The following is a 24,689-nucleotide window of genomic DNA, read 5'->3' as shown; positions in this document are numbered from 1 at the left end:
CTGTTGAACTTCAATACTTTTGCTGAGATATTTTCTCCAATATCTGAAAATTTTTGCAGCTGAATGATTCTATGATTTAGGTTTCCTAATGATTAAATGTCTTCTTAGATAATAACTATGTTCTTTAAATGCTGCTTTACATAATGGGCCTTCCAAAGGTATTTTAAAACGTTGATGGAAAATAGGATTAAAAGGTAAACTTCTTTTGATGAAACTTTTTTTTAAATCCATGCATTCAAGGGATCTTCAAAATGTTCATGGAAAATGTGTATTATGGAAAAACTCTGCATGTAATAAAAATTTTTCCCAACTAAATAAATATTCCAGGATACATCTGGGAAGAGTGCATGGGCACTCAGGAACATTGAACAAGTGAATCAGTTAAAAAACACAGTTATATTTAGGAAGAAGAGTGGATTAAAGTGTTGTGGTTTTTTGTTCCTAAAATACCTGCATACTTTATATCATAATGCTTGGGAAGAATCAGTGTCAGAATATATACAATTAGGTTTCTGTTCTGTTTCCCTGGTATATTGTCTTTAATCCATCACTTAAAGTCACTAATCCCTGTGTACTCCACTCCTTTGAAATTAACGTTCAAGCAGTGTTGCTTTTGGGTCAATGTAGCTAAGACAATGCCTGGTTCAGTTTGCCTTTTGTTAGTCTTTAATGCTTATCCAGATTGCCCTCTGTTGGTAGGATGGACATGGAGAAAGAAGGAAATATAAATGATTGACTTAGTGAGATCAGCTCTTGTGGCTCAATAGTAATACTGTATGTAAGTGGTAATGCAAGTTAGAAACGTCTGATACTCTCCACATTAAAAGTACCATTGGAATACTGCTTTACATGCTTCCTGAAAATCAATCTACGTTAGATACCAGATGGACATGAAACCAAGATTTATTAAAATATTTTTAGCATATTTACAGTTAGAAGCCTTGAATGCAATTCTCTGCAAATTCCAAAAAATATAGTTCTATCTCTTAAATTAACAGAGGTATCAATAGTTTAGGATAAATACAATCTATCATGGAGATAGAATTATTTGAATAGGCAATCTATATTTTTCTAACCAATACATATTATGTACAAAAATACACTTGATATGGTGACCAATTAGTGTCAAGAAGGGAAAAAATATATATATATACACACACACATATATATATATACTCATTATGTACAATTCAATATTGGTTTCTTCACCCTTTTTAAAAATAAATACTTTTTAGTTGCAAATGACATTTACAAAGTCAACTCATGAGCAATTTCTCAGCTTTGACAAAATTAAATGTGCAAACAAATTAGAAATGCATACTTTTAAAAATTTAAAGGGAAAATACCTGAATCCAATTAGCTTATTAGGTTTAAAAATACCCAAGAGCATGTAAGGTTTCATGTCTTCAAAGTGCCTTCTCCTTTACCAAACTGTCATCATTATTGCTTAAATTCCTTTAAGCTTGTGTCTACAGATTGGTATAACACCCAATTAAACAGAAAAGTCAACCTTTTTACCAGGTCATATAATTGACTATATAGGTCATGCTTACACTTTTCTACAGTGCTTTCAAGAGTGTAAGTTACTATTAATCGGAAGATAGCCACAAAGTGTCAACATCCTGCTTTAGTCTAGGGTTGGTGTTTGAATCATGAGTAGCAAGAATGGTGTGACAATATATAAAGCCTTAGATTCAAAATATTTGCAGAGAACCAAGTCAATTTGTTCAGCAGCACAGAGTTACATGAGATCCAAAAATTTTGTCTTATGTATCAAATAGCTGAAGACTAAAAAGAACAGCTCCTAATCAGATAGTTTTAAAGTAAAACCCATGAGAAATGGAGGAGGATTAGATTGCCTCCTTTCCCCAGACTCCTTAAAATAATGAAAAAAAGAGAATTAAATGAAAGAGAAATGTATTTTTGCATGATTTTTATGGATTTTCCCCTTTGCCTAAATGATGAAATAATGCTGACATTAACAAGAGGCTGTCACAGCAGTGTCTCACGTGGGCTCCTTGGTGACAGTGGAGCTCCCTATCCAAACAGCAGGGGAATGGACCATTGGGTCCAAGAGGATGGAGTAAGGGTGGAGTTCAATTGCCTGTGATGCAGAGAGGTGCAAAAGGTTGGGCACAGGAAAAGCTACAGTAAAAATAAGGAAAACATAGCTGTAGGATGTTAAGAAAGCAGAGGCTAAAGCAGAAGTATTGAGAGGAGAAAAGCAAAATGAAGCTAAATGCCAAAATGACTTCTGGACAAGCATTAAAAAAAAAAGGAGGTCCAAGGACAAGCAACTTTATGAAAGCAAACCTGAAATGAATTGAGTTACCCGGACACTGACACATTTCACTGGGTTCCCTGCTTGTCCATCAGATTGTGTGGTGCTGACCAAAAGCAGTTACTAGACACTCACATTTGCCTAATACAGATTCCTTGAATTTCCATTGAAAAGTTGCCCATGATACCACCATGGCAAGAATCATCAGCTTCCTAATGATGCATTACATTGGCAAAAAATTGCATTGGCCTTGCATAAATTTCTTTTCTTCCCATCTCCTGTCTTTGTTATCCATTGCTTGGAATCTGACAAGGCCACATGAAGACAACCACATGGACCAAGTGCATTTTAGGAAGCAACATCCAGGGTGTTTAAAAAAAATTAAACCCTAAAGGTTTTGAAATAATTTACATTTCTGTTAGGTCTGATTCACATTAGGATGCAGGATGATTTTATTTAGGTTCTGGGCATGCAGGCCAGTGCTTATTTCCTGGGCCAAATCACGATCCTCTAAATCAAAGTCCAAGGACACCCTGCTTCCCATGCTAGTCTACATTAAAGCTCAGGGAAAGGAAAGGACTATGATAAATTGATGACATGCTTTCTCTAATGATTCTTAAAAATTATCCAGTTTCTAATTTTAAAAGTTTCTGCCTCTTTAGGAGTACCTTAAATTGTTACCTTAAAGGGAAGTTCTTTTTCTTAAGCAGCATACTCTTCAGAGATCCTACAGCTGACAGTAGGTCACATTATTTGTCTTGGGAAACTATAGAACTGCAGGATTATTAACTCTTGATTTTGGAATAGATGTACTCCCTTGGTAGACTCCAAAATCTTACCACAGGCCAAGAGAACTGTTACTTGATTTTTTCCCTTACTCTTGGACTTGTTTCTAGTGGGAATGGATGCCTTTCGAGGATCATGCAGAACACAGTCTCTGGGGCTCAGACTGCCTCTTTATGCATTTATGGTCATACAAATGAAGAAATAAGATTATATCTAGAGACAAGCTGGCAAGAAAGGGGGAAAAGAGGAACTGTTGCTAGTTCATGAAAATACACCTAAAATATAAAGATTTTCAAATGTCCGTCTAGTCTCTCATTGGGAAGAGAAATGCAATTTTGGCATGCTGTATCTTCCTTTTTATACAGATCACAGAGAGAAAATGGAATTCAACATCCAACACAAAAGTTCCCAGAGAGTTGTTGATTCCTAAACATCTATGATCCATGGCACAGAGGGTACAGAGTAATTTCCCTGTGCACTCAATGGTCTGTGGAACCAATCTTTCTTTTGGAAAGATGGACCTTGGAAAGCTAACCTAGCTGAACAATCAGAATGAATTTGCTTCAAGAAATGCAAGTGGAAGAAAGCCCTGGAGGAGAACAACAAAAAATAGGTACAACTCTGCCAAAGATGTTGACAAACCACTGCTAATGCATGTCTGAAAACATTTGGTTTGTACTTGATAGGCTAAGAATAAGACAGTGCATTGGGCAGCTCATATTATATGTGGGGAAAATACTCATTCCCCTTAAGTTTCCAAGGTAGCGGGCCCCTCAGCATCAATGCACAGGTAGAATTCAGAAAAATATTCAGCCTCTGTGACTGCTGAAATGTGTAGAAAGGTGTTTACTCCATGCCAGATTCTTTGGATACTAATTTCTGCCTGAAATTATGGGATCATTTGCATTTTTCTAGCCTAGGAACATCAAGTTTTCAGACAGAGCTAAAAAATTAGCCCAGGGAAATAGGTCAATCAGTCTTTAGAAAAGGAGGAGACAAACCGGAGATTCTTAATATATTTAAGAGAGTACATAAACATGGGAAGTCATTTGAGCAAAATGGAATGTAGAAGAATAAATTAATTACTTTATCTACCACTTTCATGTAAAAACTGAGATTAAATCAGTCTTCCCCAGATCAAGTATTTCATAAATGTAATGAGCACTGAAGTCTGGAGTTCTTGTAAGTTCTTGAACAAGAGAACAACCATATCAAGAAGGGAAGGGTGAGAGAAAGAAAGGTTTTCTACACCACTGGCTATCAGTGGGGTGGTCAGGAGGGCAACTAGAGAGGATGGGAAATAAGTCCAAAAAACTCCCCCTTGAGGAATAGCCCACTTGCTTAATGAGGCTTGATTTGTTTCCCTAATAAATTATTTGTTGGTGGAAACCGCATGGTGGCTTGAGAGAGAGTTACCTAGCTACCATTTTAGTATCTTTGTTTCCATGAAAGTTGTTAACTACACAAACTTCCCAAATACTACATTTATATCATAATATTGGTAAAGTCTTGGATCAAGTAAAGCTACTGAGTTGGCTTCAGGTTTGATAGGTTAAAACTGTCTTAAATCCACTACTTCCCTGCAAAGTGTTGATCTGGGAGAGTTCGGTAGATTGCCCAATCCTTTGAAAGGGTCATGAAGAATTGTGAAACTAAAATTCAGTGACTCTAACAATGTGTCAACAGCTGATGGGCATGCAGAGATGGCACAAAATGAGCCTCTTGGTCACATACAGTTGTGTATCTGGGCCTGCTTATGCCTCGGATCAATTTTAAATGAAATTAAGAATAACGGTACATAAGCCTAAAGGAGAAAGATCTGCTGAGTCCAGTTTCTTGAAGCCACTTTTGTATCAACAGCAGTTTCCAGCACCTGGGTTGTTTGTAGCTGGAAAAGGCAAATATATCCAGCAAGTTATTTTCATGTTTAAAAGGCTAAAAACTATCAATTCTTTCCAAACCCTAACAGTTTGTTTGACCTATGTTAAAGATTTCTTTATGAGGATGAAGCAGCAGAAATGAATGACAGTTTGTTTCTTTATTCAGTCTTCTCTCTTTGGAGGTAAAATAAGGCACATATGAAATGTGGGACTCAGGGTATTTTGGGTGTGCTACTCATATAAACTGCTCTTAAGAGGACCCAGAGTAAGGACTCTCTAATGGTCTAGCATTTCTCTCACTGTATCACACCACTTTTCTTGTGTGGCTGTTTTAAATTGCCTGGTCAAGGAGGCACTAGAAGTGCTTCCTTTGTATGCATCCATCAGTCACCACAGCTGTTCAAATTCTTATGTGCTTAGGACTTCTACAACACTGGACTTCATGGTCTGTCCATTTTCTTGTGATTCATGAAGTAATACACTGATTGTAGATTATACCAAGATACCAAGTCTGCGGAAGCTTTCCCTTTTTCTACTCACCTTTCAACCATCCTCCCCCCCCCCCCCCCCCCAAATTAGGGTAGGCAGGATAAAAGAAAAGTGAAGTTCAAGTCCAGCAGATACTTCTTGCTGGCAATTTTTAAACAATAATTTGGGACATTATATATTTGTATCAGATACTTGGAGGGAGAAGACTATACTTCTTGGATTTTTTTCCCTCTTTTTGCACCTAAAGCTCCAAATTGGTTTTATGGAGGGAGTTGGGAGCAAGTACTGCAAAATGGACTGATTTAGGATGTTAGACGTTGCCATCAATGTCACAGCCTGGTTGCTGGGAGCAATGGTCTGCAGGTCCCTTCATACACTGTTCAGGGGTGGTTTGCTGTGCTGCTATATGCAATGATCCCCATCAATGACACTAGCATGCAATTGTGAATCTATCACTTCAAGAAAGAATATAACTAAAATTAAAAACTTCTCTGTTTCATGTAGCATAATCTACAGGAAGATGTGCAACCCCAGGCTAAAGGCAAATCTTTGCCCAAAAATAAATTTCTACTTCTTATGCTACTTCCTACTGTGGTCTTTGGAGAAACTGTGCTAATGATCTCTTAATTCTCCTAGAGGTATCAAATACACCAACATGTTTTATTCCTTCCTTCAATTTTTCTGGATTCTCCACCAGCAGCATACGAGGTTTTCATTTAGGAAGTGCCATTCCTTCTAGTGTGCATAAAACAAGGAGGTGCCTAAAGGAGTCTCAGCAGGTCTGCAGCTTCTGTTATCTTTACTGGAAGCCCAATACCCAATCTGACATAAAATTCTTCAACCACATTGGCAATTTGTTTTGGCCTAGAACATTTAAAGGTGTAACAGCACCAATGAATTTCTTGATTCTACTTCTTGGATTTTAGAAATTCTGTCTCTATAATTCATAGATAGATGCAATGAGTGTGTGAAAATACATCACAGAAAGAAACTTAAGGATTCAAAAGGCAGGGCAGCAAGACCATCAGCTGTGGCCCCAAAATCTCCACCATCACATATGTCCTCTTCTGCTTGGCCATACTTTTTCTCACTTCTTTTCCAAGTAACTGCCTCTTCTCATGTAAAAATCCAAATAGCACACTTCCTGATCTTTTTGACAACTCATAGGTCTGATGCTTTTTACATAATGCTTTAATGTAATATATGATATCAATGTGTGCTCAAGAATTATTCCATTTCTTATGAAAAAATCTGAAGTGCCATCAAACTGTGCCCTCAGATTTGGTGAATCTTGGTGGGTAAGAGACAGAGATGTTTGTAAATTCAAGTTTTCTTCTGGTCTTAGTAGTAAGTTAGGTGTAAGTGTCTGATTAAACACAAGAGAGCAAATCCTGGCCACTCTTCTTCCTAGCTCAGGAAGAGTTATGCCTAGAACAGCTACTTGAACCCTGCTTACCTCCAGTGCTCAAGTTGCTAAGTACTATTCCAGAACTTTATACCCTGACAAGCTTTAGCATACCTGTTCCATTTAATGCACCCTCAGATGCATTGTAGAGGGATCATTTTAAACGCCTCCACATTGTTTTAGAGGGACTACTGTGAACAAACTCCCTTTAACTTTACTGCATATCAACTTAAGTTGACATCACTGTGGTGCACTGAGAGTGGGTAGCCAAGAGAAATAATGAAGGCTTCAAACTAGGAGAGAACGTTGGAGATTTTGCCATAGTGCCTTAAAACACTGATGTGACACACCTGACTGGCATTAGAAAATCACTAGGTTTCCCCAATAGAGGCAATTCTTGCTCTTGGGAAATAGGTACTCTACCATGCATTATTAGTGTTCACTCTGCTGAAATCCAACATATGCTCCATTTATCTCCCTCTCAAATGCTTTCATTCATTACTCTTCAGCACTGTCTCTTAAGAGGGTGCCTTGAAAAGTTATGTGGCCATAGCGCCAGTCCTGCCTACCTTCAGGGATTTTTCCATGGGTTTCCTACTTTGAGACCTGAAGTGGGCCACAGTGGCTCTGCTGAAAATCGCCTCCTGCTCCCTTCCTTCAAGTCTATAGGGATTCATAGCGACCTGGTCTTATGCTGGCCTCACTGAACCCAGAGCGGATTTCTGCGGCATGGGCAAAACTGCCACTTTTCTTCTCTATGACAGTATTAGAAGGAACACCACAGAACACAGGATGGCTCTAAGTGGAATCTGTTTTCAAGTGATGAGTTCCCTTGGCTTTCTTCACAGTAAAATGAAAATGAAGACAAACCAAATAAGAAAGCAGTTTGAAAAGCTTTGCTGCTCACCCGCAACTTCAAGCCTTCTTAATCATGTTAAGTTCCTGATCCTGATCGACTTTTCTAATTTGCTTGTCTAAGTCCTTCACTTTGAATTGCAAAATCCAACCAAGTTGCCATTTTGCTTTCTTCAGAACCACTAGGAAAGGCCGTTAGCACCTGCATGGCTATGGCTTCTGTGACTTGGTTTGATCCTCACCGTGCATTCTTGATTCCCGAGGCTGGTGTTACACGAGGATGCAGCGCTGCCTTTGTTAGCGGAATCCATCCTAGGAGTGTCCCTGAGGCGGCTGATGACAGGCAGCTGGCAAGTTCAGTTCTGGAAAGATGCTGGGGCAAAGGGCAGGCCACACATGGCACATGGGGACACTTAAGATGATTCTTGCTCACCTCTAGACTGTCCCACAGTTGGAGGGGTAAGCTTGGGCCTTTCTTCCTTCAAGGTCTAGAAATGACAGTCATTGGTTTTGTTCCCAATTCACCCCTAGTCCTCTTTCTTCCCCCTCACAAGACAGATTCAAAGAGTAGTGGCTTAAAAGAAAAGATGTCAGAGGGAGGCCCAAAGGGGTTCCTTCTATGATTCAAGGGCCAGGGTCAGAAAAAGCTGTCTATGCACGATATTCCTCGCAAAGTTTATTATTAATATAATCATCTTGCTTTCATTTTGATGAAAAGAACTTTTCTTCTGCCTTTTTTTTTTTTTTTTTGACATCAAAGATCTCTGCTTTACCCGACTTCACTTGCCTGTCAGCCAAGGTCATGATAAAAGGCTGCAAGGAGTATTTGCTCTTCTGTCTGGAAACTAGCACGCAGTTGCAGACCGTGATGTAGAATGTGACTGCCTGTCAACATATTGTCACTTGTTCACAAGTGTTCCCAAATGTGGGTGGCTTGTCCAAGCAGGTGCTTTGACCCCAAGGCTGTCCCTCCTCAAGTCATACAGTTTCTTCCAGGACCTGGGGTGCTGAACCTCTGCTGACCCAGGAAACCACAAAGAGCTGATATACCAACTGAAGGAGCCTTGCCTAATGGCTTGTAATGGCTTGAAGCCAATGCCCTGTATTATAGTTTGTTTTCCAGGATGAAGTTTACACTGATTTATTCCCTTTCCACCCATGTACAATGCTGTTTTCTCTCCTTCCTGCTGCACAGACAACAAATAAGCTCGCTAGTCTGGGAATACATAGTCTTGCACCTCTTCAAAAGCAGGGTGGATAAATTTCAACATTATTGGTGAGAAAAATGCTGCAGACCAATAATCAAAAGAGAAGTATGTAAAGATGAAGCTTAAATTATGTCAAAGCAATTGTCAGAAAAGATCTCTCTCCTGTTTTGGGACAAGGTTACATGTATGAATCTTGAGTTTGACAGCTTGAAATCTCAGCTTTTAAAAATATTCAGAAAATTTTAGTATGTCTTCAGGTCTTATAAGGGAGTGGACTTTAGACTGCTACAAGTAACAATTATCAAATACACATGAAATGTTCCCTTAAGTAGCTTTTCATTGTTTTTTGTGGCTTCATAAGGGACATAATAGGAAGGCACAGGGCACTCTGTGCAGAGGACCTCAGAAAGACATGAGCAAAACACACATTTAGCAGCATATCTTCCAGGAACTTCCTCAGCCCTAGGGTCAGAAAGGAGCACACAAGGTACATCTCCACTGTTACTGTGTCTCACGCGTCCCCACTTTAGTTGGTGGTCACACTGGCTTCCTTCTGACGCAGCCTTTCTTTCTGTTAGGGAAAAAAATGAATTTATTATTATTTTTCTCATTTTTATCTTTTTCAAATTTTGGCCTAGCATGCTGAGTAAGATTACATAAGAACCTGAGAAATGAGAGTATCTCAATCCCTCTTTCCCTAAACACTTATCTGCCCCTCCCAAACTATCATCATTACTCACCAAAAACCAAACATGTAAGAAAAGAACAACCAGAGGCAGACATTTGGCCTAGTGGTTAAGTTACCATTTAAAATGTCCATATCCCCCATCTGAGTGCCTGGGTTCAATTCCCAGCCCCAGCTCCTGACTCCAGCTTCCTATGAATGCAGACCCTGGGAGGCAGTGGTGATGTCTCAAGTGATTGAGCTCCTGCTACCCACTTGAGAAACCTGGACTGAGTCCCCAGCTCCTGGCTTTGACTTCCTGTCCATTGTGGGCTTTTGGGGAAGTCAGCCAGTAGATGAGCATTCTCTCTGTGTACCTCTGTACCTCTTAAATAAAAACAAATAATTTAACAAAAGATCATCGACTACATCTATCTAGAATGTGGATCTTTACCATGCCAGGCCGCTCAGCTCTGTTCTCCTCTTTTGTGTCAATGACCCTGATTTTGTATTGAACTTTAAGACTCTTCCCACCCCTATGCTCACCACACTGATGGAATTAGGGGATGATGCTCAAGAAATAATTTTCAGGGATCAGAGACATGAAAAAAAAGCAGGGGTGGGTGTTTTGTGTGTAAGTTAAGTTGCCATTTGAGACATCCACATATTTTGGAGAGCCTGGGTTTCAATGCTGGCTATTCCATTTTCAGTTCAGGTTCTTGAACACCTTGGGAGGCAGCAAATAATGGCTCAAGGAGAAGGATCCCTGACACCCAATTGGGACATTTGGATGGAGTTCCTGGCTCCTGGCTTTGTCCTTCCTAGCCATGGCTGTTGTAGCCATTTAAGGAGTAAACCAGAGGATGGAAGATATTTCCCTCTCTCTTTCTCTTTTTCTCTGTTTCCAAGTTACATGCACCTGCAAATGAGTTACCTGGCAGAACAAAACCAAGGCCATGTGCATGGAAGGGGAAGAGCTTCCCCTGTGCAGAACGGCAGAAGCTCCCATCTCCCCATAAATGCTTTGCTCTGCTTTCTTTGAGCTTCCTTTTCAGGGAGAGCCTTCTAAAGCAGAAGGGCAAGGAAGCCTGCTGGGAAGGTGTAAAAATAAATGGAAGTACACCAAACAGAAACATAGGCCCTCACTGGGTCTGTGACTCCAGAGGAGAAAATGTTGTAGGTGTGACAAGGGCCGTGTCTGGTCCCCTGGGAGTGCCAATAAAAGGCTAAGAAAGGAAATGGGAAAGTGGCCTTCCTCTGCAAAGAGGAGAACAGATCCTGGAGAACAGATCCTCATCTGCTGATAACCTGTCAGATGTGATAGTGCAGTGAGTTACGAAAACTGGCCTAGATAGAAACTTAAGTTGATCATTTCAGACATCGTTCTGAGTTTTGTACCCATCCTTGACTTGTGAAACTAAGCCAGGACTTAGTTTTAAGTTTCCACACCCCTACACAGACAATAAAACAAACAACCCTAGCAAGTTAAAGAGAACAACTAGGAGCTTGCTCACAGTAAAAATCAACCTGTAAAAGATGCCACAGTAAACCCACTGTTGCCCCTTTGTCTACAGGACTCACCCTGCTCTTTGCTTGGAGAGAACAGATTTAGTTATGGAGGTCAGGATAAAGGTCCAAATAAGAGGCCATGAGAAAGGAATAGAGGTCAGTGAAGGAGGAGGCTAAAAATTAGGGCTGAGGCCACTGCCAGTGAAAATATGAATTACTGTAACAAATGCACCTTCAAATGAGCCCACAGCATGTATCCATTCAGATTTAGGCTATGAATACTAGCCACAGCCTTAACCAACCAAGTTGTCTGGCCCTGAATGAGTTGATGAGGTTGTTATGAAAAATACCAAGGTCAATCGACAGAAATAATCCTACTTTATAAGTTAGACTCCATATGGATCTAATGGCAGCCAATAAAAAGTATTCGTAAGGTGAGAGGATAAAATAAGTAGTTGTGGGAACTCAGGGCCCAGAGAAGGCAAGGATTGAAAACCAGTGGGGAGTTGTCCCTACTTTCAAGGTCAACCAAAGCTGCCAAAATTCATAATGACAAGAGCTAATAATTCTTGAGTTCTTATTATATGGTAGACAATTTATATGTGTTTTCTAAGTTTCCTCAAAATGATCCTAAAGCAAAGGTAATATTATTTTCCTCTTTTTACTGAAGAGAAAGAAGTAATTTAACTTTACTAAGGTTTTATAAAGATTAAGTGGCAGGGCTGGGATTTGAACCCAGTCTCTTCCCCAACCTCCTGGGTTCCTACTCCTTTGGCTAGTCTGTAACATATTTGTGATCTCTATGAAAACTAGACTTTGGAAGACAACTTTCTGTCAAACCTAGGAAGACAGAGTAGACTTCTCATTTCCAGCCTAGGGAGACATGCCAGGGAACCCAGAGTGTGGTCCAGTGTTGTTAGCCATTTGCCAAATGACCCCAAGTGAGCTGTATCTTCCTGCATCTCCATTTTCCCAAGTATCAAACTAGGATGATCCTCGCCTTCATCTTTAGCAGGGAAAACAGACTGATGAGGATGAAGCACTTAAACATGTCAGGAGAAAGGTACTTTGAAAGGAATGGTGGTAGATGTGAAAAGGCAAGGGACTAGACTAGGCTTATCAGAAATGAGCTATGTTGAATCTGCAGGGAACACACACACACACACGTATATATTAATGCTACTCTGGGGTGGGAACTGAGAATCTGGATACTACTTTTAATGTATGACTTTTAAGCTTTAAATTTAGACACACTCCTGGGTACATCCTAGTTATAATGAAATACATATCATGAAAAATCTGGAGGGTCTATGTTATAAAGCACATCTCACCAGACTAGCAGTGGGGTTGATTTTCTTTGTCTCCACTTTCTTCTCCGATGTCAACTTGCTGACAGATGCCTGAGCCATTTTCAGTCTAAAATAGAAACAGGGAGTGGGGAGGGGGAGAGGAGAAAGAGAAAAAGGGAAGAGGTCATATTACATAAAATCTGCATGCTTTCAGAATAACCAATTAACAGTTTGAGAATCTAGGAATGCCTTTTCAATGCTTCTCATCACTAAACTCTAATTAGGTATAAAAGCTTCTCCTGCACTTTTATCAACACTAGTTTTTAAAGAAATAAAATGCTTTATTTTAAATTCAAATATATTTCAAATGAAGACTCTTGTGCATTTATTAAGCACCCACAGAGTGCCAGTCACTGTACAAGACACTGAAACATTGCTCATGCTCTTTTAGAGTGGAATTAACTGCTCCGTTGCACTCATTTTTGCATAAAGTTGATATCTTAGTTGCACTGTTACAAAATGTCAATATCTTCAAGGCTTGCTCAAGAAACAAATTTTCAATCCATAGCACAAGTAGATCATGCAGATTAATGCAGAAATCAACTGCTGAAGTCTGCCCACCACTATATCTAATGTCCTCTCCCTCGGAAACCTCCCCCCCCCTTGAAGCTCCGGTCTGTACCGCCTTTTCCACCCCTCAGGCCGCCAACTCTGCCAGCTCCATCCTTTCCTCCTCCTCCTCAACCTCCCCTGCCACTGCCTCCTGGAGGTGCTTTCTCCCGAGGAGGTCAAGGTAAAAAGCTCTGCAGTGGCCACATAAAGGGTCTAAATACAACTTCTGTAGGTTTTTTTTTTTTAATTTTTATTATTTTTATTTTTTTTTAAGGAAGATGCCTTCATGTTTTCTGACAATTTAACTGAAAAATGAAATCTCTAAGTTGTCCAAATACTTCATCTACTTTTCCAATTTGCTGTTTGTTTTCTAAATAAACAAGGGCATTGAAGTAAGGCCCCTTATTTTCATCTGTGGTACATTTACAAACTATGTCATCTTCACAAGGATGTGGGAACTCCCCTAGCACTCCTCCCCGGGCAGGCAACAAGGGCTTCAAGGTGCATTCCTGTTCCCCCTCCCTCCCTCCAGCAGCTGAGCTCCATGTCCAGCATTCTCAGATCCTCCAGCTCCTAAAACAACTAAGTTTTCTTCACTATCCAAGAAGCTCACCTGGATGACCTGGGGAAGTCTGTATTTTTGTGAGCAGTGCAGTAGATTTTGATGAATATAACATTATGTGCACATAGCGCTGCCATGTCAATGCACTCTGGCTTGTGATTCACTCACCAAATAACATTAAGACAATTGTAAAAATTGAAGTTTTGCCAAAACACAAAAAATCTACCAATTTACATCAATTAAATGAAAAGACAACCTAAGAATGGAAAAAAAAACTGAAAAGCATTTATAAGAGACTTGTATGTAAAACATACGAAGAACTCTTACAACTTAAAGAAGAAGACAAATTAGACTCCTGTACCCTCAAATGGGCAAAGGATTTGAATAGAAATTTCTTCAAGGATGAAATACAAATGATCAAGAAGCACATGAGAACATGCTTAACCTTATTTATCATCAGGGGAATGTAATGTGAATCCACTCACTATGATGGCTAAAATAAAAAAGAACAATACCAAGTATATATAGAGAAAATGGAAGTCTTACACATTGCTAATGGGGTGGAAGAATGGTGCAGTCATTTTGGAAAAATAGCTTGGCAGTTTTTCAAAAAGTTAAACATTGAGTTATTCCCATATGATCTAGCAATTCTATTGCTAAGTATAAAGATACAAAAGTATCTTTGAAAAGTCACAGAAAAATGGAATACAAAGATAAGATTATTTTGCCAAAAATCATTTTGAAATCTACACATAAGAAGGATTTTTAAAAAGTTTGTGGAAAACGTGTATCATGAAAAAAACTATTCACAGATTTCTAAACATTTTGCACTACAATAAACTACTCTATATTCCATTTTCCATGAACATTCCAGTGTGTTCTTCTATGTGCATAATCAAACTGAAACTATTTAAATATAAAGATTTGCATAAGAATGCATATGGTAGCATTAATCTTAATAGCCACGAGTAGCAACAACCCAAATTTCTTTCAGTTGATGAATGAATGAACAAAATGTGATAAATTTAGACAGTAGAGTACTATTGGGTCATAAAAAGGAATGAAATGCTGATACCTGCTACAATATGGATGAACCCCCAAAACATGCTAAGTGATAGAGGCTGGTCATAAAAATATAAATTGAAGGATTTCATTTATATGAAATGTCTAGAATAGGCAAATTGATAGAGGTAGAGAGTAGATTAGCAATGCCATGGACTGTCTTGGGGACAATGCTAATAGGTAAAAGATTTCTTCTAAAATTAGTGGTGATGGTTGCATATCCTTGATGATGATGGTTGCAAAAACCAATGGACTGTACACATTTGAAAAAAATTTAGTTATTTGAAAGTCAGAGGGGCTGGCACTGTGGTGTAGCAAGTAAAGCTACTGCCTGCAGTGCCAGCATCCAATATGGGCGCTGGTTCGAGTCCCGGCTGCTCCACTTCCCATCCAGCTCTCTGCTGTGGCCTGGGAAAGCAGTAGAAGATGGCCCAAGTCCTTGGGCCCCTGCACCCGTGTGGGAGACATGGTAGAAGCTACTGGCTCCTGGCTTCGGATCGATGCATCTCTGGCCATTGCTGCCAACTGGGGAATAAACTAACGGATGGAAGAACTCACTCTCTCTTTGCCTCTCCTTCTCTCTCTGTGTAACTCTTTCAAATAAATAAGTAAATCTTAAAAATAAAAAGAAACTCATAGTTAGAGAGAAAGGGAGAGATGGAGAGATGGAGAGAGAGAGAGGGAGGGAGGGGGAGAGAGAGGAGGAGAGAGGGGGAGAGAAGGGGGGGAGGTAGAGGGTGGGAGGGAGGGAGAGAGAGAGAGAGACAGAGACAGAGACAAAGAGTCTTCCACACACTGGTTCACTCCCCAGATGGCCGTAATGGCCAGCGAAGGACCAGGCCAAAGCCAGGAGCCAGGAGCTTCACAGAGGTCTCTTACATGGTCGGCAGGAACCCAAGGACTTTGTCCAACTTCCATTGCTTTTTCCAGGCCATTAGCAGGGAACTGGATTAGAAGTGGAACAGCTGGGATGCAAACCAGCACCTATATGGTGTGCTGGATTTAAAGGTGGTGCTTTACCCACTACACTACAATGCTGGGTCCAGGACTATATAGTTTAAAAGGATGAATTGTTCAATATGTGAATTACATAAATAAAGCTGTTAAAAATTTTCACCAATTCAACAACATATTTCTTATACCTCAGGTAGGCAAATCTAACAGCATCAGCTGCTAATGAGGTTGTTGGGAAATGGAAACTACCACATGACATACTAGAGTGTAAATTGGTATGGCTGGCTTTGGCAATGATGGATAAAACTGAAACACACAGACACTATGAACCTACAATTGCTCTTCTACAGAGATACCTGAAAGAAACTTTTCTACAAAAACATAGGGCTTTCATTGTGGTAATACTCTATGCAACAGTGAAAAACTGGAAGCAATCTAATAATTAGGTTTAATAGGGTTAACATACACACACACACACACACATATATAACTTTACTGGATGTTTAATCTGTGCAAGGTACTGTTCTACCAGCTTGATTTGAGCTAAGCCATGTAATTCTTACAACAAGCCTGTAAGATGGAAATTGTTAACCTCATTTTACAGGTCTTCACTACCATGTAACACTGTCTATGCACTACACTCATTCAATGGACTATGGTATATCTGCATAAAAGAATGAGGTACATCTATGAATTCAACATCATAGATATCAGAAACATAAGCTGAGAGAGAAGAATCTCACAGAGCGATACAGTAAAGAGGTGATCTAGTATGATGGTCAATAACTCAGGTTCCAGAGCCCGACTGTGGATTCTCAGCCCCACCACTTACCTGTGTGGTCCTGCACAAGTGACCTCTCTGTGGGATTGATGTATTAAAAATGGGTAACAACAGGTAGAAGTGTCTGCTCCACAGGATCATTGAAAGGACAGAGATAGTACAGTTCCAGGTACATTATAATCAATTAATAAATAATGTGAGCTACTTTTCTTACTGTACAGGTAGTATGCTACATTGTATATGTTTTTAAATAGTACCCACACAATAACATTGTTCACAAATATGAATGTGTATAAAAACATGCAAACACCCATCTGTTTATGGACGTATTAACACACAGACACATAGCAAAGTATCCAAAACAGTCTGGAATGATAGTAATTTCATGATAGAGGTTAATGCTAGAATGATAAGGAAGAGAATGGGATTGAGGTAATATATTAAATAGAATTTCATTTTAAAATGATTTTTTATTAAAAAGTCTTAAAGAATAAGTGACAAAACATTAAATAGTTGTAATTCTAGGTGGTAGGTGTTTAACATGGGTATGTTATTTTTTGTATTTTTTATTTTTAAAAATTCTTCAAAAATATATATATTTTTTGACAGGCAGAGTGGATAGTGAGAGAGAGAGAGAGACAGAGAGAAAGGTCTTCCTTTGCTGTTGGTTCACCCTCCAATGGCCGCTGCGGCCGGCGCATCTTGCTGATCCAAAGCCAGGAGCCAGGTGCTTCTCCTGGTCTCCCATGCGGGTGCAGGGCCCAAGGACTTGGGCCATCCTCCACTGCCTTCCCGGGCCATAGCAGGGAGCTAGCCTGGAAGAGGGGCAACCGGGATAGAATCTGGCGCCCCAACCGGGACTAGAACCCGGTGTGCCGGCGCCACAAGGCGGAGGACCAGCCTGTTAAGCCACGGCGCCGGCCCAAAAATATTTTTAAAATACTAAGTATTTAGAGATTAACAGTCACAGATATTTATGTTTACGGTAACATGTTCTTCTTTTAGAACCTCAAAAAAATTCACTCCGTACTAATTACATACTTGTTAGCAACTTCAAGCTAAGGAGTGGCTTCTCTTTTTACTTAACTGATTTTACACAATTTGCATAAAACCCACACTTAGTAATCCAATCTCCCAGCCCATATGCGCAAGTTAGTAACAATGAATTCAACATGCTGGCTTGTGCAACAGAAAATAAATAAAAACAAGACAAAGATGAGCAACAATTTATATAACCCATAAAGAAGTAGATCTGTAAAGCTGCCCCCCGAGAATGGGCATTTTTTTTTAACTTTTATTTAATGAATATAAATTTCCAAAGTACACCTTATGGATTACAATGGCTTCCCCCCTGCCCCATAACTTCCCTCCCACCCGCAACCCTCCCCTTTCCCGCTCCCTCTCCCCTTCCATTCACATCAAGATTCATTTTCAATTCTCTTTATATACAGAAGATCAGTTTAATATATATTAAGTAAAGATTTCAACAGTTTGCAAGAATGGGCATTTCTCAATGTTGACTTAGGGCTCAGTGTCTACACCACATTGCCACTAAACTTTTCTGTTTGCAGCAGTAACTGTGACTACACCCACACAAGAAAAGAATGCACTAAATGGATCAAATCCAGGTCAGACTACATTGGAGACGCTGACTATTAAGGGATTTACTAACCAAGATGATGTTGCTGTAAATGAAGCCACAGTTGGCTTCTCTCCAGCTAGATTTCTTTTCAAATCCAGCATTGACTAGTGACCCTTTAATCCCAGTTCCAAGGGAATGGTTGGGAATCACTATTTCTCCTAGGGCTGCCTAAGCATAAGAGAACTTTTAGGAAAATTGACTAACTTATCCCAAATCTTCTAATAACTGGCAGAATTCCAATCGGGTCTAGCTGACGTTGAAGCTCCTTGCCACTAAGCTCTGCCTTCTTCCATTCCTTCCTGTTGGAGGCTCCTTTTCACCTTTGGATTTTGGTTTCTTCTTTCAGAAATGGTCAGCTTCACCTTCCCAACTCCAGAATGCTTCAGTGGCCCTGCAACCACTGTCCATGTGGCCTGGACATCCAGGATGGCGATGGTGGTTGGGAGTGCAGAGGCAGGAGGCCAAACCAACAGTTCTGCTCCCACTGTCAACCTTTCCAAATGGTCCGTGGCTGTTCTGCAGACTGCAGGCAGTCGTACACACTACCGATTTCCTGGAAAACATCTGACCTCAGTGATTCTAGCTGGTTCTTCTGCAAATGTTCTCATTTAGTTCTTACATCTCCCTTTCACAGGACATTATTGACAAAGGAATGGGAGAAGGCACACCTAGTGGCAAGGAGCTTCAGCATTAGCAAGACTGGACTCTAATTCTGCCAGTTATTAAAAGATCTGTGACAAGTTAGTGAACTTTTCTAAATTTCAGTATAAATGTACTTTATAAAGGATACTATGGTTCTCATGGTATCACTGTGAGAATTAAATGAATTAATATATGTAGAACATCTAGCACACCTGCCATATAGCAAGGGCTCAGTAAAGGACAGCTCTCACTGACTCCTTCATCAGAGATAAAGGAGTGAAACTGACACTGAGAAGCGATGATGACTGAACAGCCTTTGTCTCAACTGTTGAGGAACAGGGATTTTTGTTTTGTTTTTTTCCATACTATCTGTTGAACTCTTTACTTGGTATAGAGTTTAATGTTTATAAAGGTAATTGAAAATTGATCTTAGTAAAAAACAAGAATGGGAATAGGAGAGGGAGGAGGAAGAAGGGTAGGAGTGTGGGTGGGAGGGGGGTGGGGTGGGAAGAATGTTCCTAAATTTGTATGTATGAAATGCATGAAGTTTGTATGCCTTAGATAAAATATTTCTGGGTTAAAAAAGAGATAAAGGAATTCCTTAAGAACGCATGACAAGAGTTTCCAACTCGAGACAAATAGAGCTCCTAGCCATGAACTATCTTGTGGTCCTAACATTCAGATGTGCCCTGAAAGAAAAGCAAGTCAACCAGTGTTCTTTCTCTGATATTTAGCAAGCCAAATAATTCACCTCTGTTTCTCTGCTCTTAAACACAGATTCTAAGTCACTTCCAGAGGACAAACTTATATACAAGTATGACAAAAATTAAGAGTAACCATTCAAACCTCAAAATAAAGGTTACATACATTTCCTAATTTTTTTTTCTAAGCTTCCTGTGAGCTTCAAGTATTACAGAACTTCTAAGTAAAATTTTCCTATTAACCTACCTTTCTGATAATCAAAATAACACTGTCTCTTACAGAAATTTTATGTATTTATACATGTTAAATGCTATTTTAAATTTATACTACATATTCAAAAATACTAAGAAAATATAAGACTCACTGGATATTTTAATAGTTTTTCTCAGGATGCAACCAAACATAATAGATGCAGATAATGAAAACTGTCACAAGTAAGATCCACGAAGATAGATATGGGACTATCACTTTCACTGCTGTATCCCAATCCCTCGACACAGCTGATGGCATGTATATGCATGCCATAAATAGAGAGTGACGACTGAAAAACATGCTATACTTTGCTAAAATACTGCTTACTTGAGGTTCTTGAATATGCTGGGCCCAGGAGGCCTCCTGAACATACAACCTGTTCAGTTGAACAAGGTCTCTTGTTTGAATACCAACTGAAATCACAACCATTGAACCTGGGGCCTCAAAATTATGTAGTTGTTTCTGCCTTTGATTTTCCAGGACATTTTAAATCATTTTGTGATGGAAGTGCATCATTTTTCAACCTTTTTCCAGGTAACATTTATTAAAAAAGAAAGGTAAATTTAGTTACATAGAATTGACACCCTCCCTCGCTCTTTTCTTTGCACCTGCTTCCAACATTCATTTATCTTGTTGTGATCACTTTTAGACACCTGCCTTTCATACTACACTAGAGCTTCTCAAAAGCAGGGGATAAGGTTTCATTGTCTTTCTTCCCTCAGCATCTTGCATAATACTTGGCATACATCAAATTATCATTAAGCATGGAATAAACACATGAAACTAATAATTAGCTTCTAAACTATAAAAATTCAGGCATCAAGAATGGTAATGGGGAAAATACGGAAGTCCATTTAAACATAAAATCTTTCAAATCTTATGGGAATATAACATCATCAATGCTCAAGACTGATTCTGCAATTAGAAGCCGGCAAATTATTATTTGTATACCCATAACATTAGGGTCCACATCATGTCTATGGGGTCAGGCTGGTTTTCATCCGCTTTTTTGTCATACCTAGCATAAGGAACAAATGCTTAAATATTTTGAGACTCTAGCTATATCATGTATATTAGTATGACAGAGTACAGAGGTAGGTCTTTTTTTCAAAATTTAGTTTTATTTTTATTTTTGACAGGTAGAGTTATAGACAGCGAGAGACGTCTTCCTTCCATTGGTTCATTCCCCTAATGGCTGCATGGCCGGCACTGCGCCAAACTGAAGCCAGGAGCCAGGTGCTTCCTCCCGGTCTCCCATGCCGGTGCAGGGTCCAAGCACCTGGGCCATCCTCCGCTGCCCTCCCGGGTCACAGCAGAGAGCTGGACTGGAAGAGGAGCAACTGGGACTAGTACCCAGCACCCCAACCAGGACTAGAACCCAGGGTGCTGGCGCCACAGGCAGAGGATTAGCCAAGTGAGCCTCAGCCCGGCCACAAAGGTAGATCTTTAAAACTACTTTGAGCTTACAAAAGACTGATGACTAAGTTATCTGCTTATTTATCTATCTATCTTACTTTAAAAGTGTTCTCAGAAACTGTGGGCAAAGTTTCCTACGCCTACCAAAGAACCTACAGTGGCTGCTGCAGTTGATTGCATTAAATTTGCTCAGAATCAGTGCAGTGGCAATTACATGGGGGAAAGACTGCAGCTGGAGGGCTACAGTTTGGTCAAGTGCAGAAGGCTTTAAAATATTCATTCAGTTTTGATAAGCCATAGGAGGCTAAATAAATTAATTCATTTGTCATCATTTGTAGATGAAGATATTCCACATAAGAATTCAAATTTTTACTTGTCTTATAAAATCAGAAGGTATGGGGTCAGTGCTGTGGTGCAATAGGGTAAGCCACCATCTGTAGTGACAACATCCCATACGGGTGCTGGTTCAAGTCCTGGCTGCTCCACTTCTGGTCCAGCTCCCTGCTAATACTCCTGGGAAAGTAGAGGAGGATGACCCAAGTCCTTGGGCTACAGTATCCATGGGGGAGACCCGGAAGAAGCTCCTGGCTCCTGGCTTCGACCTGGCCCAGCTCTAGCTTTGCGGCCATCTGGGGAGTAGAATGGAAGGTCTCTGTCTCTGTCTCTCCCTTTCTGTATTTCTTTCAAATAAGTAAATAAATTTTTAAAAAATCAGAAAGTACGGCAACAAGCAGTGGCATTACTGTGTAGTCAATCAAGAGGGCAGGACTGGCTCATTGGTGGCATGTTCCATCCCTACCATATCCACAATTTCTGAGGTTGTCTGGCAGTGCCATCTGTTAGATAATTTGCACAGTTGGTTTTATTACACTGACTGTACTTCACTGATTTTTGTTGCCTGCCTGAATTCTGTAAGTTTTGAATTTTCTAGCCAGGAGGCTTCGTGGAAGGCCACTGTGATGGCCCACGAGTGAAAGAATGAGAGCCCAGAAGAGTGAAATGATCTTCTAAAGGATCCCGTCCATCCTACTGGGTGAGATGGTCTCAATCAACAGTGTACAACTCTAGGAATATCATTCCCCTTCTCAAACAGTTTCAAGGATGCCCAGTGAACTATAGCAGGGGTTAGCAAGTGTTTTCTATAAAGAACAAAACAGTAAATATTTTGGACTTTGTGGACTACATGGTCGCCGTAGCAATGACTCAATTCTGCTGTTGCAGTGCGACAGCAGCCACAAAAAATACCACGGTACTTCAAAAAGTTTTGGGAAAAATGGAATTAAAAGCTTATTTTTGTGCAAAGAAATTTTGAAATCCATCCATGGTTGTTTCATAACACACATTTTCCATGAAGTTTTTTCAAGATTCCTCATACATGAATGGCCAGGCAACGTTGTGTTCTAATTAGCTTTATTTACAAACACAAGTAGTAGGCCAGATTTGGTAATAGGCTGTAGTTTGCCAAACTCTAGAGAATAGGTTCAAATTCTTTGGCCTGCCCATCGAATCTCTCCTGGTTCTAAACCTAGTTAACTCATCTGTCACCTTTTCATATACAGATCGGTTCTTGTGTTGGCAGTTTAAGTAACTGAGTATCCTTGGATAAGTCATCTACTCCTTCTGAGCCCCAATGTTCGCATCTGTTAAAACTGGGAATACCACAGCCACAAGATCCAGCTGCTGTGCGAATTAAGGAAAATATTCTGTATGCTCACTTATCAAGTACTCTTTTCCTTCACCTCACTCTATACGCTCCATTGCCCAGTCAAGAGACTCACCATTCTTCTCATGGCTTTTCTTAACTTCTGCATCTTGATTTTGCTGTTTCTTCAATGACTGTCTTACTCATTTCCATGTGTTCAAATTCTTGCCATTCTTCTATTTCCAGCCTGAGTGCCAAAGTCATGAAAGCTTCCTTCATCTCTCTTAGCCAGAAATAATTGCTCTGTTCTCAAGTGAAAAAGCACTTTGTGCCTCTCTTAAAGCACTTAGGACTTTTCATCTTAGAATTGGGTAGTTATCTTGTTTCCCTTAAACCACTGGAACCACTCGAGGACAACAACCAGGTTTTTGCATTTCTGGGTCCTTTTCTGTTCCTATATCCAGCCCTGCACCATGCACAAGTCCATTCTGAGAAAATATCTAAGTGACAAGTGATTTGAATGGATAATTCTTTTTACCTTTTTTCTTCTCATTCTCAAATGTTTTGAGAATACTCAAAGTTTTCAAATGTATACTTTCTGTATTTATCCTTGTAGGAAATAAACCCACAAAAGGCATGAAAAAAAAGTAGTTCCAGTTACTGATTAGCTGATTGAGTCCTAAATAAGAAAAGAGAAAGGGGGCTCAAGGCCACCCAAAATGTTCTAAATATTTATATATGTCAACTTATGTCTCATTCCAGTATTTCTGTGATTATTCACTTTATTTTGCCTACAAGGAAACTGAGACTGAGAGAGATTCTGTAACTTTGTCCCAGGTCTGGAATTTACTTCTCTCACTTAGGAGTTAAGAACTTTTTTATATTTAATCAAATAAAACCTGCTGGTTAGATAATTTCTAGCTACATAAATGCTCAACCTTCTCCTTGGCTCCATTGTTTATGGACTTGTTTTGTTTCTGGACTAGATGTGGGCTCTGTTTTCATTTCTGGGATAAATATTTATCTGGAATATCACACACATTTGCTCATGATTACTCATAGGTAAGAGCCTAGACTTGACTTTAAAGGTTATGTGGAAACTCTTAGCAAAAAAATCTGAAATATAGGAAAATAACATATAAATATATGGGAGAAAGAAAACATTTTCAATTCATTATTTGCTTTAGCAAGATTTTTGAAAGCCATATATTTTCTTCTTTTTTATAATACATATGATCCCTAAAGAGTTATTGGGGGGGGGTGTCTTAATAAATTTCAATATGAGATGGGACAACGAAGCCTGTTCTGTGATGTTCTTGCCTAGTCCTTATGAAAGTGGTTTGTAACTTTGGTTTCATATTAGAACCACCTGGGGAGGGATTTCTGCTTCCACTTAGAATGCAGAAAGCTCCCATAGAACATTGTTCCCATCCTAACAATGAAAAGAGCAGGGTAATGGACAAAATCACTTTCTCTTCAACCTGTCAGAGAGCAGAAGTCACAGCAGCCAGATAAATTCATTCAAAGAATCAGATGGTTTCTCAGTTGGAGACTTAGGCTCCCACTATTACAGCATCATCTTCCAGAAAAGCTCAATAGTCTACAGGCTACACTCACATGCCTATAGCCAATTCAGAATACAGCCATCTATGAGATTTAGGGAGCATGTCTTCATAATTATTTTGATATCCAGTACTTCACTCTTTCATGATGTATAAGGCAGAAGATAAGTTTATAATAACAGAAGTACATTTTTTTTAATTCTTATTTTGACAAGCAGAGTGGACAGTGAGAGAAAGGTCTTCCTTTTCCGTAGGTTCACCCCCTCAATGGCCGGGCAGCCAGCGCACTGCGGCCGGCATACTGCGCTGATCCGAAGTCAGGAGCCAGGTGCTTCTCCTGGTCTCCCATGCAGGTGCAGGGCCCAAGTACTTGGGCCATCCTCCACTGCACTCCCGGGCCGCAGCAGAGAGCTGGCCTGGAAGAGGGGCAACTGGGACAGAATCCGGCGCCCCAACCGGGACTAGAACCCGGGGTGCTGGCGTCACAGGTGGAG

The 24,689-nt window shown here is 39.9% G+C and overlaps 1 protein-coding gene across 3 annotated transcripts in view; it reads right to left on the bottom strand.

The window, feature by feature from the left end:
• Positions 1 to 1,233: 1,233 nt before the first annotated feature.
• The window catches only part of FMN1 (formin 1), a 433,901-nt gene continuing 410,445 nt past the window's right edge, over positions 1,234 to 24,689 (bottom strand). The window contains exons 17-18 of one of the 3 annotated variants that reach the window (XM_062205569.1): positions 12,409 to 12,493; positions 1,234 to 9,475 (exon numbers count right to left, since the gene is read on the bottom strand). In XM_062205569.1, coding sequence (XP_062061553.1) covers positions 9,431 to 9,475; positions 12,409 to 12,493 — 130 coding nt within the window. In that variant the 3' untranslated portion in view covers positions 1,234 to 9,430. The remainder of the gene's footprint in view (positions 9,476 to 12,408; positions 12,494 to 24,689) is intronic. The other 2 variants (XM_062205570.1, XM_062205572.1) reach the window with 2 other exon arrangements.

The sequence above is a fragment of the Lepus europaeus genome, chromosome 11, assembly GCF_033115175.1.
Source record: "Lepus europaeus isolate LE1 chromosome 11, mLepTim1.pri, whole genome shotgun sequence".
Classification (NCBI taxonomy): Eukaryota; Metazoa; Chordata; class Mammalia; order Lagomorpha; family Leporidae; genus Lepus; species Lepus europaeus.
The sequence above is the reverse complement of the archived record's forward strand: the minus strand, read 5'-3'. Positions and strand labels throughout refer to the sequence as shown.